The sequence below is a fragment of the Trichosurus vulpecula genome, chromosome 3, assembly GCF_011100635.1.
Source record: "Trichosurus vulpecula isolate mTriVul1 chromosome 3, mTriVul1.pri, whole genome shotgun sequence".
Taxonomy (NCBI): Eukaryota; Metazoa; Chordata; class Mammalia; order Diprotodontia; family Phalangeridae; genus Trichosurus; species Trichosurus vulpecula.
This window is the reverse complement of record NC_050575.1, coordinates 157,979,557-157,996,281: the sequence shown is the minus strand read 5'-3', so window position 1 is coordinate 157,996,281 and position 16,725 is coordinate 157,979,557. Positions and strand designations below refer to the sequence as shown.

The following is a 16,725-nucleotide window of genomic DNA, read 5'->3' as shown; positions in this document are numbered from 1 at the left end:
GGATGAAACTTGTTTCTTGGTCATCATGGTTAGTGACCCAATGGTTCTTTGCCTATGGCCCTTGAACCCTAATTGGGTTTACCTGCTACTGTACCACTGCTCTCATCTTCACCCCTCCAGTGGCAGCTTTATTGTCCCAGCTTCAGAGAACTCTTGCAGTGGTTACTGGCACACAGTAGGGATTCAACAGAAGCTTGTCAAATGAATAGCTCAGAGACTGTGGAGTGAGCTTGGGTTCAAACTAGTTGTCTAGACACTTGGGTTCTCTAACTGGCTCACTTGTGGGACCTTTGGCAGAACACTTGCCCTCTCTGGGCCCCAGTCTCCTTCTTTGTAAAATAAGATGGTTTCTAAGGTTGCTTCTAGTTCTAACATTCTATGTTATATGGTGTAAGGTCCCTTCTTACCCTATATCCCATGAACTGGCTAGGCCTGTGATTTCATTTATTTATAGAGCTCCAGGTAAAGAACTTCTTCTACCACTGCAGATTGGCACCTTCTCTTCAAATTAAGAATCAGAGAGTGGTCTGGGGGTACCTGTCCAGCTTCACACAACTAGGATGTATTAATAGCAGGACTTGAACCCAGGTCTTTCTGACTCCAAGATCATCTCTCTACTTAACTATATAGCATTCTGCTTCTCAGTGAAACAGTAACAACATTATTATGATTATCATCATCAACACATGTTTATACTATACTTTAAGCTTTGCAAATTTGGTTGTTCTCTCTGTGTCTCTTTCCATCTCTCTGTCTCTCTGTGTCTGTGTCTGTCTCTGTCTGTCTCTGTCTCTGTCTGTCTGTCTGTCTCTCTCTATCTCTCTGTCTCTCTCTGTCTCTGTCTCTCTGTCTCTGTCTCTGTCTCTCCCCCCCTCCCTGCCCCCAATCGGCAATCTGGGCTGAACTGCTAGTAAGTGTCTGAGTTTGGATTTAAACTCAGGTGCTCCTGACTCCAGAGCGAGTGCTCTACCCACTGTGCCACCTAGCTGCCCCCAATTGTTATCTCGATACAGATGATTTTCAGATCTATTTATCTAGCTCTAACCTCTCCTGCAATCTCCAATCGTCTTGCATATCTCATATTAGATGTCCCATAGATATCTCAAACTCCACACGCCCAAAACTGAACTCATTATCTTTTCCCTAAACACTCCCCTCTTCCAAACTTCCCTATTAATGTCAAAATCACTCCCCTCTTCCCAATCAGCCAGGCTCACAATCTGTGTCATCCTCAATTCTTCACTCTCTCTAACCCCCTATTTCAAAACACTTGCTCAGTTCTGTCAATTTTGCCTTCACAAAATCTGACTTACATATGCCTTTCCCTTCTCTGTTATGACCACCACCCTGGTTGAAGCTCTCTGTCACTTCAACCCTATACTATTGCAAGAGCCTTCTGGTTGATTCTGCTTCAAGTCTCTTCCCATTCTAGTCCATTCTCCATTCAGTTGTCAAGTTGATCTTTCAAAGTTCAGGTCTGATTATGTCAAACATACCTCCCCCTCCAAAATATACATTTAATAAACTACAGCGGCTCCCTATTACCCCCAGGATAGGATATAAAATCCTCTGTTTAGCTTTTAAAGCCCTTTAAAACCCGAACCCCTCCTATTTTTCTAATCTTCTCGCACTTTATTCCCCTCTATCTAGGCTATAATCCAGTGACACTGGCCTCCTTGCTATTCCTTATACTAGACATTCTGCTTTTCACTGCTGACTTTCCCAGCCCTCTGTAATGCTAGTGACTTCTGTCTGAGATTTCCTTCCATCTTCTCTCTGTTTTCTCATCTTTTTCTCCTTCCCTTTCCCCTCCCTTGCCCTCTCTCCACTTTCTCCCCCTTTCCCTTTCTCTCTACCTCCCTCCCTCTCCCTCTCCTTCTCCCTCTCTCTCTCTCTCTCTCTCTCTCTCTCTTTCCTCTCTATCAATGCTGTATGTATATCTATCTATCTAGTCTGCATGTAATTGTTTTTATTTATTTCATTTTTTAGTTTTCAACATTCACTTTTATAAGGTTTTGGGTTACAATTTTTTTTCTCCGAGTTACAATTTTTTTCTCCCTCCCTTCCTTCCCCCCTCCCCAAGATGGCAAGAAATCTGATATAGGCTATACACGTACAATCTGTATGTAATTGTTTGCATGTTGCCTCACCTACAAGAATATGAACTCCTTGTGAGCAGGAGCTGGTTTTGCCTATCTTTGTATCCCTAGCATTTAGCACAGTGCCTGGCACAGAGTAAATGCTTAATAAATGCTTGTTGACTGACCTCGAAGCACTTTAAATACTTTCTCCCTTTGATCCCTACAACAGCACTGAAATGACTCTGAACTGGTTGTGGGTCTCTATGCTTGGCCTCTCTGCACCCTCCCTTTGGACTCAGCCAGAGGGTAGGACTCATAGATGATACTGGTCCAGTCCCATTGGATCAGAGTATGCTATGTCTCAGGTTCCTACAGAAAGGACTGGGAAGTGTCTCTTCCACTCCCACCCTCATAAGACCCTGTTACTCCTAGGGTGTTTATTGCATCCTTTTCCTTCCCCCCCCCAGGAGCATCTATCCATGCTTTAGGCAGTTGGTAATGGGGTGTGTGTGTGTGTGTGTGTGTGTGTGTGTGTGTGTGTGTGTGTATGTGTGTATTTCACATTTTGGGGAAGGGGGAATTTTATTCTTTCTCTAGGGCTCATGCCACCCCAGTTTTCTGGGTGGCAGATTTCAGATTTGGGGTTAGCATCTTGGCTGGATAGTGCTTATGTGGGGAGTGGTAGTGGGAGAGGCTTCTGCAAGTGCATACCTAATTGTAGCCCTCCCCCTCCCCCAAAAAGGACTAGAGTCTGAGGTTCCCAAGAGGTTTCAGTGAATGAGGTTTACCTTGGTGGACCAAGCAAACTGTTTCCCTAATGTGGGCTGGTGACAGTAGTGAATGACAAGTTGGAGTGTGTGTCACAAGAAGATGTGCATGTTGTGTTATGTGTCAATCACAGAGAAGTGTTTGTGTGTGTCCCTGTGTGGGTGTGCACATGTGTGTCATGTGGTTAGGGCTTGTGTATGTCAGTCACAGCTTGGTATTTGCATATATATGTTTTTTTCAAGGCTTAGGAAAATGAAATATTCCTTCTGTGAGTGAATTCGTGTGTGTGTGTGTGTGTGTGTGTGTGTGTGTGCATGCAGAAAGAGAAAGGGGGAAGGGAGGGAGAGGTATATTTGCCTGGCTACAACTCCACACTGGCATGAGTGGGCATATACCACTGGGAGCAACTACTGTTAGGGATTTGGTTGCCTTCTATTTTCCCTGGATGCCAAGTTGCTGACCTGGGAGAAGCAGAGCTATGTGGGAGTATGAGTGTACCATCACATGCCTCCACTAGTACAGACATTGCCTGTTTTTAGAGTGTGTGACTGAGTCCCTTACTCAGCCTCATATTCTATGATAAGGGAGAGGAGGCAGCTCTGTGCCTTGGGCCATACTGGGAATATGGGATCATGCAAAGTTGGGAGGGGATCTCCTATGGTGGCCCTGTAGGCTTGGGGAGCGCTAACTTTTCCAGGAACAATTAAAGCTGCCCATCTAGCCTTCCACAAATGCCCATTGTTGTAAATCCAGAAGGGAAAGTACATTGGATTAGGGGTCCTGACTAGGGTTCTAGTCTCAGCTCTGCTGCTGATTCCTTAAATAACAATGGGTGAAATAATTTCCCTTCCTTGAGCTTTAGTTTCTTCCTCTATGAAATGAGGGAATCAGAACAGGTGGGTCCTAAAATCCCCTCCACCTTCAATATTCTTTATTCCAATGCCTCTTTAGCTCAAATGTTCTATGCTTTATGTTCTAGGGTCCCTTCCATTCTTGACATTCTGTTTTATGTTATAAGGGCCCTCCCAGCTCCGACAGTCTATGAATGTAACATTTGTCTGAGCTGCTCTCTGATAGGTAGGAGAGAAGGGGAATGGTGATACTTCATTTCCTGGGTGTGTTGGGTTTCAGGAACCAAATCCCTAAAGGGTTGAAGCCATGTTCCTTAGTGGAACCAAACAGGAAGCTGACTATGGGGGAGGAGTGAGATATAGGGAGGGGGAATCTCCCCTTTCTACCCTCCCCCTTCCCCAGGGGGTTCCACATCATCAGTGTGCTCCCCCTTCCCCTCCCCCAAATCAGGCTGCATTTGTAAAATGAAATCAATATTGACACGGCCAGGATGGTATTCAATTTGTCCTGATCACTGGGCTGCGGTGAGTTCTGACAGGGCGCGGTGTAAAACATACGCTCAGGATGTAATTTCTACTGTCAACATGATGTACAGTAGGCCTCTGCCAGGCGCCCTGTGTAGGGAGAGGGGGTGAGGGGCAGTCAGGCGAGAGGAGCGCAGCCGGAGGGGCGGGCACTGGTTTGGCACTGGGGGTTTGAGGGCTGGGGCCAGTAACCACTGACCAGGATAAGGTAGATTCCAAGCAGGTTGAGAGAGTAAAGGGTGATGACTGATCCGTTTATACAGGGTGGGGTTATGCTCCTCATAGGAGAGCTTGGATGGCCTTCAGTACAATTCAGGTGGAGGTAACATCCCTGCTTAAAGTCATGTGGGGAATATCCCATGTCTCTAGGAGGTGTGAACAGTCCAGGGAATCTCTAGAGTATTCAAAGGGCTCAAGGAGTCCCTAGGGAGATATGTGGAGCCTGGTCCATCATTACAGATTGTCAGACTAGGGCAGATGACTCTCTCTCTCTCTCTCTTTTATCCTTTCAAAAATCTTGGGGAAATTAAGTTAAAATGATCATCAGAGGCAGCTTAAAGAATGGAGGTGGGGGAGATGGGTATATCTATACCTTTGCCAAAATGGAGGGGAGTATTAGGGCTTGTCTGCATGAGTCTCTCTCTTATTTTAGCATCAATTGATGAATCTGCTGCTTCTCTCCCATATCCTGTTTCTCAGAAATAAGTTCATAGCATTATAGAATACAGAGCTAGGAGGAACTCTAGAAATCCTCTAGTTCAACCCTCTCATTGTACAGATGAGAAAAATGAGGCCAAAAGAGTTTAAGTGACTGGCCCAAGGTTGCATGGGTAGCAAATCACAAAAGTCAAGTTCAAATCCAGGGCCTCTGACTCCAAGTTCAGAGAGTCTAGTTAAAGTGCTCTTTGATCATAGTCACAAATTTGCACAACCATTTCTTAGCACCGTGACCCCACCCCAACATGGATTGTTGACACATGATCAAATGTGTATGACTCTTGGTGACTCTGGACACATTTGTTTCTTGGTTATTTATAGTGCTGTAAGGCCTTGGTAGAGTAGGCTCATCAATAACTGGAGAGCACAGACCACGCAAGGCCTCTGCCCCCATGGCCCCAGGGCTATTCTGGGACACAGTGAATTAACCAGGGCTATGCTGGTACCCAAGGCATTAAGGGCTGCCAGTAAGAAACTTGGCCTTGCTATGACATCCTTGCTCATGCTCTACCTTTCATTTCCGCCTACAGTGAGGATCAACCCTATGACTTCCATGGGAACTGGAAATGTTTGGAAGTCAGGAGGTGTTATCACATAGACATAGAAATAATGTCACCCAAAGGGGTTAGGTATCTTTTGGAAAGTCTATTGCACCCAGAACACTATCAGTGCTGATAGGAATGGTACACTAGAGCTGCCATGAGTAACATTGTTTCTCATAGGAATATATGTAAGTATGTATATATTATATGTGTGTGTGTATATATGTATATGTTTTATACACACATATATGTATGTATATATATATATATGTACACACACAATGTTTCTAAGGGAAACTTCATAGGTAACAATGTATATGGAGGAAAGTTTAGGCAGCTGTTTCTATGAGGGCAGTATAGCGATAACACTTTCTATGGTTCAGTTTTATAGTAACATGTTTCTTTGAGATAACAAAAAAGGTAACTATGTTTCTATGGAGCCGTATGTGGGTAACATGAATACTATCTATGTGGGACAGTGCAGTCAGTCAAAAGGTATCTATTAGGTGCGTACTATGTGTCAGGCATCATGCTAAGCCCTGGGAATACAAAGAAGAGCAAAAAACAGAGCCTGCCCACAAGAAGAGCCAACATGTAGTTATTTAGTTATTTAGGTACACAAAGCTATATACAGAGTTTGTTGTTTGTTTGTTGAGTTGTTTCAGTCGTGTCTGACTCTCTGTGACCGCGACTGGAGTTTTCTTGGGAAAGATACTAGAGAGGTTACCATTTTCTTCTTGAGCTCATTTTACAGATGACGAAACTGAGGCAAACAGGGTTAAGTAACTTGCCCAGTGCCACACATCTAATAAGTGTGTGAGGTCAGATTTGAGCTCCAGTCCTCCTGACTCCAGGGCCAGCACTTTATCTACTATAAGTGCCCCTAGCTGAGAGTGATTTAGAAGAAGATATTAGCAGTTGGAGGGAGGAGGGGAGTAGCTGGAAAGGCCTTTTGTAGAAGGTAGGATTTAAGTTGTGTTTAAGGAAGCCAGGGGAACTAAGAGGAGAGGGGACAGAGCATTCCACACACAGGGGATAGCCAGTGCAAAGGCATGAAAAAGAGAGATGGTGCGTCATATTGGAGGAATGCCAGCTTGATCATTGTTGTGGAATCATGGAGTTTATGGAGTAGCTTCAAATATAAGGTTACTGGAAAGGTATGAAGGGACCAGGTTATGAAGGGCTTTTAATGCCAAATGGAAAAATTTCTATTTGATCCCAGAGGTAATAGGGAGTTACGGAAGATCTTTGAGTGGGACATGTGTGGGCGGGGGAGAGGGGCATTATTAGACCTATGATTTTGAAAAACTACCTTGACAGCTGAGTAAAAGATGGATTGGAGTAGAGAAAGATAAAGCAGGGAGAGTAATTGCAAAAAAGTAGGACAGAACCAATTAGGGCTTGAACTAGGGTGGTGGTTGTGCAGGCAGAAAGAAGCAGACATATGTGACTAATATTGTAATGGTAGAAACAACAAGACTCAGCAATGGATTGGGTGAAGGAGGAGTTGAGGCTGACATTGAGGTGTGAGTCTGGGTGGCTAGGAGGGTAGTGGTATCCTTGGCAGTAGTAGGAAAGTTTGGAAGTGGGGGAGACTTTGGGTAATAAGTTCTGTTTTGGATATGTTGGGAACATGTCCTGTGGAACATCTAATTCAACATATCCAAAAGAAAGCTGAAGATGTATGACTTTAGTTCAGCAAAGAGAAATGAAGGCTGGATATATAGACTTGGGAATCAGCTGTATAGAGATCATAATTGTGAACCCACAGTAGCTGATGACATCAAGTGAGATGGTATAGATAGATGGATGGATAGGTAGATGGATAGATAGATAGGTAGGTAGATAGGCAGATAGATGGATGGATGGATGGATGGATGGATGGATGGATGGATGGATGGATGGATCAATGTGTTGGTAGACAGGTAGATGGATGGATAGATAGGTAGGTAGGTAGGTAGGTAGATAGATAGATGGATAGAAAGATGGATGGATGGATGGATGGACGGATGGATGTTTGGATCAATGTGTTGGTAGACAGGTAGATGGATAGATAGACAGATAGATAGACAGACAGACAGATAGATAGATAGATAGATAGATAGATAGATAGATAGATAGATAGATAGATGGATGGTTGGACAGTACAGAGCTTGGGGGACACTCGGGCATAATTTGGATAAAGACCTAGCAAAGGTGACTGAAAAGGAGTGTTTGCTCAGATAGGAGATCAGTGTTGTGAAACTCATGAGAAGAGAGAGTATCCAGAAAAAAAAGATGATCAGCAGTGTCAAATGCTGCAGAGAGGTCAAGGAGGATTAGGTTTGAGAGAAGGCTGTTAGAATTCCAATTTGAAATGATTAGAACACATCTACTGCACAAAAGAGGAAAAGAGTTTTCCTTTCCCTTCCCTCACTTTCTGTGGGATCACACTGAACTGGTGTTGTCAGGGAAGGAACAGAGGTGAGGGTAGAGGGGTGTGTGTGTGTGTGTGTGTGTGTGTGTGTGTGTGTGTGTGTGTATGCTTTGCTGAGTAAGAAACTATAGGGACCTGGGCCTCAGATTCTGAAGTGTATAACTGGTTTAAAGAGTTTTCCTGCTAATAACAATGGGGAAACTGAAGGGAGGGAGAGAGGAGAAGGTTTTCTCCTTTGCCAAGTCCTCTGCCCTTTATTCGTTTAAAATTCTCATACATAAATCTGGTTAGAGCTTTAGCTAGTGAAGATCAATGGAGTTTAGGCCCAAGGTACTCGATCATAATTGTGAACCCAGGGGCCTATTTCCATAATCCCTCCCCATGATAACTGCCACTCTTGTCTCTTCCCTTCAGGTACTCCATAGGCCCAGGGTGCAACTCCCCCTGAGAGACTTTGGACCTCTCTAATATACTTATCACATAATACTGTGTATTATCAGCATGTGTAGCATAGTCATTGCAGACATACATGGGATTCATCCATGAAACTACAGCTGAATTTTTAAACAGCTCTTCTATAGCGCTTCTTCTGTGCCAGGAATTGTGCTAGTGGGAATACAACTACAAAAGTGAGATTGTCCCCACCCTCAAGGAGCTTACATATACATACTATAGGGAAAGACAACACATAAAGTAGAGTGGTGTCCAGGCAGCAGACCAGTGATTGAAGCAACTGCTTTCCAGAAGCAATGGTGGTATTGATTTGATTACTTAGCCAAGAGTAAGAGGTGAAAAGTTGGTAGAGACCTTATCTAAATTTCCAACTTTATCCATTGCTCCACATACAGTAGGTACTTAATGAATGTTGTATTGTATTGAATTAGATATGGTAACCCTATGTGAGTGTTAATGGTGTGCCTTGGACCACAAAGGCCAGGAGTGTTATCTAGATAAATCTGAATTCATCTATGTAGTAGTGGGAAAACTGGGCCCTGGTTATCCTGGGCATTTCATCATAGGGGTTTTGGGGTAAAATTCTATTTATGACACCCTCCAAATGGCCCTGAAAGATCAGCACGGCAGGAATAAGATAGGGTTAAGTGGCAGGACAGTAAGCTCATGCCCACAGAAAGCTCTCAGAGGATCTTGGGTTGAGTAATAAATGAGGGCCCTGAAGCAGCTGAGCCATGGCGACTATGCCAGGCAAGAGTAATGCTGAAGGGGAATTGGGAAATTAGGAAAGGACATGCACTGTGCAGGAATGTCTGCCCTCAGGAAAGAAAAGAGCAGGCTAAGGCTGGAGAAACAGCGCTGGGTGCATAGTAGGCACTCAATCAACATGGGGTGAGCTAAATAGGACTGAGCTCAAAATAGTAAGTCAGCAGGCCTAAGAGGGTGGGTGTTCATTGGAGAGAAAAAGAGAAGCTTCTTAAGAAGTCCCAGAAAAGCCAGCAGCTAGCAATTCATTATTGAATACCTACTGGGTGTCCAGCCCTGTCTGAGCTTCTACTTAGTGCCTGCTTTCAAAAGGAGCAAGGTGTAGTGAAGACAGTGCTGGAAATGGAGTTCAGAAGCCCTACGTTCCAATTTTACCTCAAATATTCACTAGCTTTGTGACAATGGACAAACCACTCAATCTGCCTCACCTGTAAAAGCATCTGTAGTAACCTACCTCAAATGCTTGTGCTGAGGCTCAGATATGACACTTACTTCAAGCACCTTCCAAACTGAGGAGGCAGTGGAGAGAACGCTAGATTTGATGCTTAGAAGATATGAGTTCAAATCCAGCTCTACCACTTGCTAAAAACAATTTACCCTCTCCAGGCCTCAGTTTCTTTATCTGTGAAATAATAAGCTTGTACTAAATCCCCCCTGAAGTCCCTTCCAGCTCTAAATCTATGGTATTATGAACTTTAACGCACTATATAAATGTCAGCTATTATTACTGTGTACACAGCCTTATTGACAGTTTGCCTGGTCCTGCATAAGTCTTGATCAAATCCTTACTGTGTGCCTAGCTTTGTGCTGGTCTTTACTGAATTCTATTTGATAAGCATTTATTCAGCACCTGCTATGAGCTAGATGCTGTGCTAGGTGCAGGGGATAGAAAGACAAACCCCAAAGCAGCCCTTGCCTTCAAGAAGCATGTCTTCTCCTGGGGGATAGCACATATAAACAAACAAACAAACAAATAAATAAAAAGAATGAATGAATGAATGGATGAATGGATGGATGAACAAAGAAATAAGCAAACAAATAAATAATAAATAAATAAGAATGAATGAAAAAATAAATGAGCGAACAAATAAATAAATATAAATGAATGAATGAATGAATAAATAAATAAATAAATACAAGATCATTTACAGAGGGGGAGAGTGCTAGCAACTAAAAGGCTGTGGGAAGATTTCCCAAAAACACTTTCATCGAGTTTTGAAAAAAGCAAGGGATTCCAAGAGATAAGGAGGGAGATGCAAGCATAGGCGACAGCCAGTGCAGCACACAATGCTAAGTCTGGAAAATGATGAGTAGGCCTGTAGAAGAAAAGTGAGCACTTTGAAGGAGGACTCTAAACGCCAAGGTTAGGAGTTTGTGTTTTTTGCCAGAGGCAAGAGAGAGCCCTTGATGATCCCCAAGCAGACGACTGGCATGGCCATCAGAACCATGTTTCAGGGATGATTCTTTTGACAGACATGGAGGATGAACCAGAGAGAGGAAACTGGAAGCAGGGAGACCAATTAGGAGGCTCCTGGGATTCTGACCCTGTACTCATCTTTACTAGCCCTGTATGAGTTCTTGTTGATAGTGTATTGTGTGGGCTTTGAGCACTAAAATTCTAGACATGTTAGGAGGCTATCAGTCTATGTGCCCAAGTAATGGTAGAGACAGTAAGAGTGATAGCTCAAAGGAAGAGAACTTTATGGGCTGGGAGGGTCAGGGAACATTTCCTGGAGAGGGTGGAACCTGATCTGAGCCTTGAAAAATGAAGGTTGAATGAAGGGTTCTGGATTTGGGGATAGGGAAGGCATTCCAGACAGGGGAAACAGTAGTGACTGTTGAACCAATTCAACCATACCTTTCCTGTAGTTCAGAAGCTGCTGCCCTAAGTCTGATGAAATAGAATAGTAGAAAGAACCATGGCCTTAGTGGGAAAGGAATTAGGTTCAAATAGTACTTCTGGGACTTTGGGCAAGGCACTGAACCTCAGTTTCCTCTTCTGTTAAATGAGGAGGGCTGGACTAGATGACCTCTAAGATCCTTTTGAATTTTAAGACTATGATCTCTATGTAATGTTTTCTCTTTACTAGAAGAGAAACATAGACTGCCAAAGCTGGAGGGACCCCTAGAGCAGAGAATGTTAACCCTTCCTCCTCAGACCTCATGTGGCACTTCGTATACCTCTAATGTATTTACTCTAGAATGTTGTACATTCTAGTTGTCCATGTTTGTGTCCTATTCTGCTACTGTGAATTCCCCATGAGGGCAGGGGCTGTGTCTTATCTGAATATTAGGTCTCCTGAACTAAGTGCTCTGTATAGAAGCTACATCTAATAAATGCTACTTGTTGAATAAATGAGAGAGACCTTAGAACACAGAATGCCAGAACTGAAAGGGACAATAGGGACCATCTCCAAGATAAATTTCAAGTGGTCTTTGAACTTGGATGGGAAAAGATGACATCTTTATTTTCATGACTCTCTAACTCGATTTTAGCATTTCCTTTAATTATGAATTAAAATATTTTATTTTCACTAGGCTGTCACTTCACTAGGCTGTCAAAAGGGTCCCTGATTGAAAAAGATTAAAAATCTCTAATCTAGCCCAACTCTTTCATTATACAGAGGAGAAAACTAAGACCTAGGGAAGGGAAATAACTTTCCTAAGGTCCTACAATTAGCTCTATGGCAGGGCTGGAGCTAAGGATGGTTGATTCTCAGTTTTGTACCTTTCAGAGCCCCAGGCTGCTCTCACTTGGCATCCAAGTTCAGCCCTGGGAAGTGCGAGAGGAGCTATTTGCAGGGCTACCCTGAGTTTGGAGTTCAGGATCAGGTCATAGTGTGAGGCCAGACAGGTAGGAGGTAGGCAAACTAGAGTCTAGTTACTAGACTATCGACAACTGGGCAGCTGCTCTTGTGTCCAAATTTCCCTGGAGACCCCCAAAGCCACCGGGATCTGGAAGGGAATGGAACTATCCTCTTTTTTGTGGGCCACTGGAGGATGACAGGGACAGTCTCTGAGACTATCTGGCATAGTGGAAGAAAAATGGACTGAAGAGTCAGTCCTCCATCCCAGCTCTTTCACTTATTAGCTGTGTGAACTTGAACAAATCTCTAAGACTATAAGTGGCTAGCAATAGAGTCTTGGACTTGGAGTTGGCAATAGGACCCCAGGTAAATCACTTAACATTTCTGGGCCTCAGCTTCCTCATCTGTAAAATGAACTGGTTGGATTAGATGGCTCTAAGGTCCCTCCCAGCTCTCAGTCTGTGGTACTATGAGTCTTAGTCCCCTTAGCCATAAAATGGAGGTAATAATACTGTCACCCCCCTTACCTCTCAGAGCTGCGGTAAGGAAAGTACTTGGCAAACCCTGTAGTGCTACAGAAATGTAAGCTGCTCTAAAGAGGGGTAGGAGGGGGTTAGAGATGGTTCCTTAACAAAGCTGGGCCCTGCTGTTGAGAAGGAATCTTTAGCCGTGGTAAGGATGTTGGTGTGAGGAAGCAGCTGCTGCCTGGGGGCCGCTCTGGGCCCATGTCCGGCCAGAGGGATTAAATTGGCTGCTTATGAGCCCTGACGGAAAGTCTATAAACAAAGGAGGGTGATGAATGACCCACTCGCCTGTCGGAGGAGCCGCCAGTGGGGGTTGCAGGGTCGGCACTGGGGCCAAGCTGATTTAATGTCAGTGAGGGCTGTACTTATGTAGTGTCTCTCATGCACGAAGCTTTATTAATGTCGTCATTACTGCCCTAGAGAGGGAGGGACTGGCCCATTAATAACACCCAGAGACAGATCTGCCAAGGCTGGCCCTGTCACCAAACACATGCACGTGTGTGTAGGCACTGTCGCTAAGGCAGCTGTGCAACCTTTCTCAAGTTCCTTTCCTTCTCTGGGTCCCAGGTTCTTTTTCTGTCAAAATGGAGGGGGAAGGGGAGTGGACTGATGATATCTAAGGTTCTAACATTCTATCCAGTGCTGACACTGTATATTCAAAGGCCCATTCCAGCTGTTAAATTCTGGGACATGCACACATAAATGGGCATCCACAGGTCATAGCAGGTGGGAAGAGAACCTGCCCAAGAGAAATTTATGCAGTTGGGAATTCAGAATATTCTGTTCAGGATCTCCCGTTACTTAGCATTTCGGGACCTCAAGCATCCTCGTTTGTAAAATGAAGAGGTTGGAATATTAGTGTCTGAGGTCCCTTCCAGCTCTGACATTCTGTGTTCCATCTGTTAAAGTTGAAGGGTGGGGGAGGGAAAGTTCTAGTCTCCCTAACATGTTCTAGAAAGATTTCCAGGACCTTTCATTCATATCCAAGTAGCTTCACATATTTAAAAACCTAGAATCTACAAGAAATGAGTCTGGGCTTTGAAGAGACCATACTTCAAACCAGCTATTTTGTGAGTTAAAATGGACAAATCACCTCCCCTCTCATTTGGGGAAGGAGTAATGGAAGTGGGAATAGGGGACAGGCAAAGAGGCTGAGGAAGAATTGCAGATTGTTAGAGACCATAGAAAAATAGAATCTTTTTTTAAATAGAAGGGAACTGAGAGTACCTTTGGTGAGGTCCAGGGATTCCTAGTTTTGTCTAGCCATGGAGTTCCTCGACTGAAGACAGGTTCTGGGGATTGGTAATGAAACTGGTATCATTGAATGGAAGGAGGTGTTCCTGTCTCCTCTCCATCAATTGCTTTCTCTCCATCATTTCTTACTTCCCATGAGAGGAGGCCTCAAGCTACCTCCCAGTCCTTTCTTCCTCACAATATCTCCCTGTTGAGCAGTGCTGGAACTTGGAACTACCTGACCGAGCCAAGGGAGCTATCTTGGGCCCTCTAGCCATTCCCCAGAGAGTCATAACCTTCCCAAAATGAAGGCTTGCATGGCAGAGACTGTTCCTTGTCTATAATTCCAGTTTCATTTCAACTGGGGCCTGAATGTAGGGAATAAAACCTTGATCTGTAAATATTGGTGTCAGGCCCTGGATCTCAGCTAGTTTGGGGATTATTTATAGACATACTTCTTCCTCAGTTTCCCAGTCATGCCCTCTCGAATAAAGATTCCTTTTGAGTCCCCATTCAAACCCCATAAATGTCATAGCTGCTGGGTGGACCTGATTAGCTCAGAGAGAGGGGGAATGCATGTGTTTCTGGGGACTATGTTTTTATAGGTAAGGCATAGATGCCTTACCATCACTTGATATCTTTCAAGGCTCAGTTCAGTGTTACCTCAGGTGTTATCTCCTCAAAATGATTTTTCATTCATTCCACTTGAAACATTTGTGCTGTTCTAAGGTCCTTCTGATAATCTAAGATTTACTAAATATATAATTTGGTCTAGGCCTTGCCCCATGCCGCATCTCAGGTGGATCATAAAAGTTAGTTCAGAAATGACTGATGGATTAGGGTAAAAGAGGCATTAGGGTCTTCTCTTCAGGAGAGCAGGGTCATCTTTCCTCTGAGGTACATAGGGTCCAGCCTCAACTTTAAGAAATGAATCATAGTATAGAGCAGGGGTGGGGAACCTGCAGCCTCGAGGCCACATGTGGCCCCCTGAACTTTACCTTGCCCACATACAGGGGCTCTGTACCCTTTGACTGAATCCAAACTTCACAGAACAAATCCCCTTAATAAAATGATTTGTTCTGTAAAATTTGGACTCTGTCAAAAGGCTGCACCCAAGGACCTGGAAGGCCACATGTGGCCTTGAGGCTTCAGGTTCCCCACCCCTGGTATAGAGAATATTTGAGTGGAAATACCTGAGACACCAGCCAGAGCAATATTTTACAGAGGAGGAATGTAAGGTTCCTAGAAAGTGACTGGCCCAAGGTCAGTAAGAAATTAGTGACAGAGTTCTGATTAGAACCCAAGTCTCCTGACTTTTAGGCCAACCAACTCTACCAAGCTACTGGTCTAGTGGAAAGGCTTCTTGGGATGATGAGTGTTAGGGAAGGTTGTGTGTGTGAGTGTGTGGTGGTGGTAGAAGGTTGGGGGGAAAGGAGGGCTGGTAGAAAAGAGAGGACTGGAGGGAAGAGAGATCATAGGATTTAGATCTGCAAGGAACTCTGGAGATCATTTAATTTATCCAGAGGGGTGACAACACCTGCTCAAATGCATATACGCAGTAAATCGAGCGGGAAAGATTCCCAAAGGGGGAGTGCATGAAAGGAAAGCAACGGGGAAGTAGGGGAAAGGGCAGTAAGTGTCCCCTCGCAGAGTTGCCATTGACATCGCTCTCTTTCCTCCAGGTTCCTGGAGTGGGCCACCCAGACAACAGTCTGCCCCCCTGACCAGGCCCAAGGAAGACTCCGCCACGAGCCGGAAGCGTCCACTTCCTAACCACTGCCTCGGAGCCTGGAGATGGCCCGGCGTAGTCCGGGCAAGAGCGGAGTTTCTGAGTGATCTCCAGGCCATCGCCTGACTGGGGCGCGGAGTCTCCAGGCCCGGAGTGGGGGGCCTCCGATGCGAGCGGCGATCCCCTATCCAGCTGGGCTCCGTGCCAGCGCCCCGGTCACCGGGGTCAGTGCTTCAGTCCGTCCTGCCCGGGCCGCCCCGTCTGGGGCCGCACTGAGCCAATCGGAAGTGCCATGAGGAGCTCGGGTGCCTCAGAACTGGCCTGACCTTGGCCCCCCGGGGGGCCTGAGACCAATATGTGACTGCGGCTCAGGTGCGTCCTGGGGCGCAGCCTCTCCGTCCATGTACCTGTGCCTGGTTCCCACCACGGAGAAATATGAGGAGGCCGTGCCCCGGAGCCAGGGGAAGGCCTGTAGGGGCCAGTTTGTCTCTGCCGCCTCTGTTGCTGCCTCCGCTTCTTTTGCTTCTGGGAAGCTTGTGGGCTTCTGGGACCCCAGCCATATCGGGGCCGGAGGAAGACGACGGAGCACTCTCCAGTGGTCGCGTAAAGCGAGGCTGGGTCTGGAACCAATTCTTCGTGGTGGAGGAGTACACGGGTACCGAGCCCCTCTATGTGGGCAAGGTAAAGTTCAAGGGGTGGGTGGGAGTAGATGGCACCTCCTCCTTCCCTGTTATTTTTTTTTCTCTTCTTTCCTACCTTCTTCCTTCTCCAACTGGGGTCTCCCTCCTGCCATTAGGGAGATGATGGCCAAGTGTCTAGAATTGTAAAGCAAATCAAAATATCAGAGCTGGAACATCTTAGGATCTACTATATAAGAGCTGAGATACCTTTTGGAGCCTAGAATGTTAGAGCAGAGAAATTCTTTGGAGTCTAGAATGTTAGAGCAGGGAAACTCTTGGAGCCTAAAATTTCAGAGCAGAGAAACTCCTTGGAGCTTAGAATGTCAGCAAGGAAATTCCTTAAGACCTAGAGTATCAAGGAACAGAAGGTCCTTAGGATGGAGTATTAGACCTTGGAGAGACTTTAGAACACAGAATGCAGGGTCAGATCTGAGAAATAGAACATAGAATCTCAGGGAACCTAAGAACTTTGTAGGAGATAGAGAACTGGATTTTGAACCAGGAAGACCTGGGTTGACATCCTGCCTTTGCCGCTATCACAGAAATCACTTAACCTCTATGTACCTCATTTTCCTCATCTGAAAATGTGGCCATTGTATTAAATTACCTATAAGATGCCTTCCAGGTCCAAATC

The 16,725-nt window shown here is 45.0% G+C and overlaps 1 protein-coding gene across 1 annotated transcript in view; it reads left to right on the top strand.

The window, feature by feature from the left end:
* Window positions 1–16,725, top strand: part of CDH22 (cadherin 22) — a 145,071-nt gene that overhangs the window by 29,605 nt on the left and 98,741 nt on the right. The window contains exon 2 of the mRNA XM_036748020.1: window positions 15,365–16,092. Within this exon, the coding sequence (XP_036603915.1) occupies window positions 15,847–16,092 (246 nt within the window). The 5' untranslated portion in view covers window positions 15,365–15,846. The remainder of the gene's footprint in view (window positions 1–15,364; window positions 16,093–16,725) is intronic.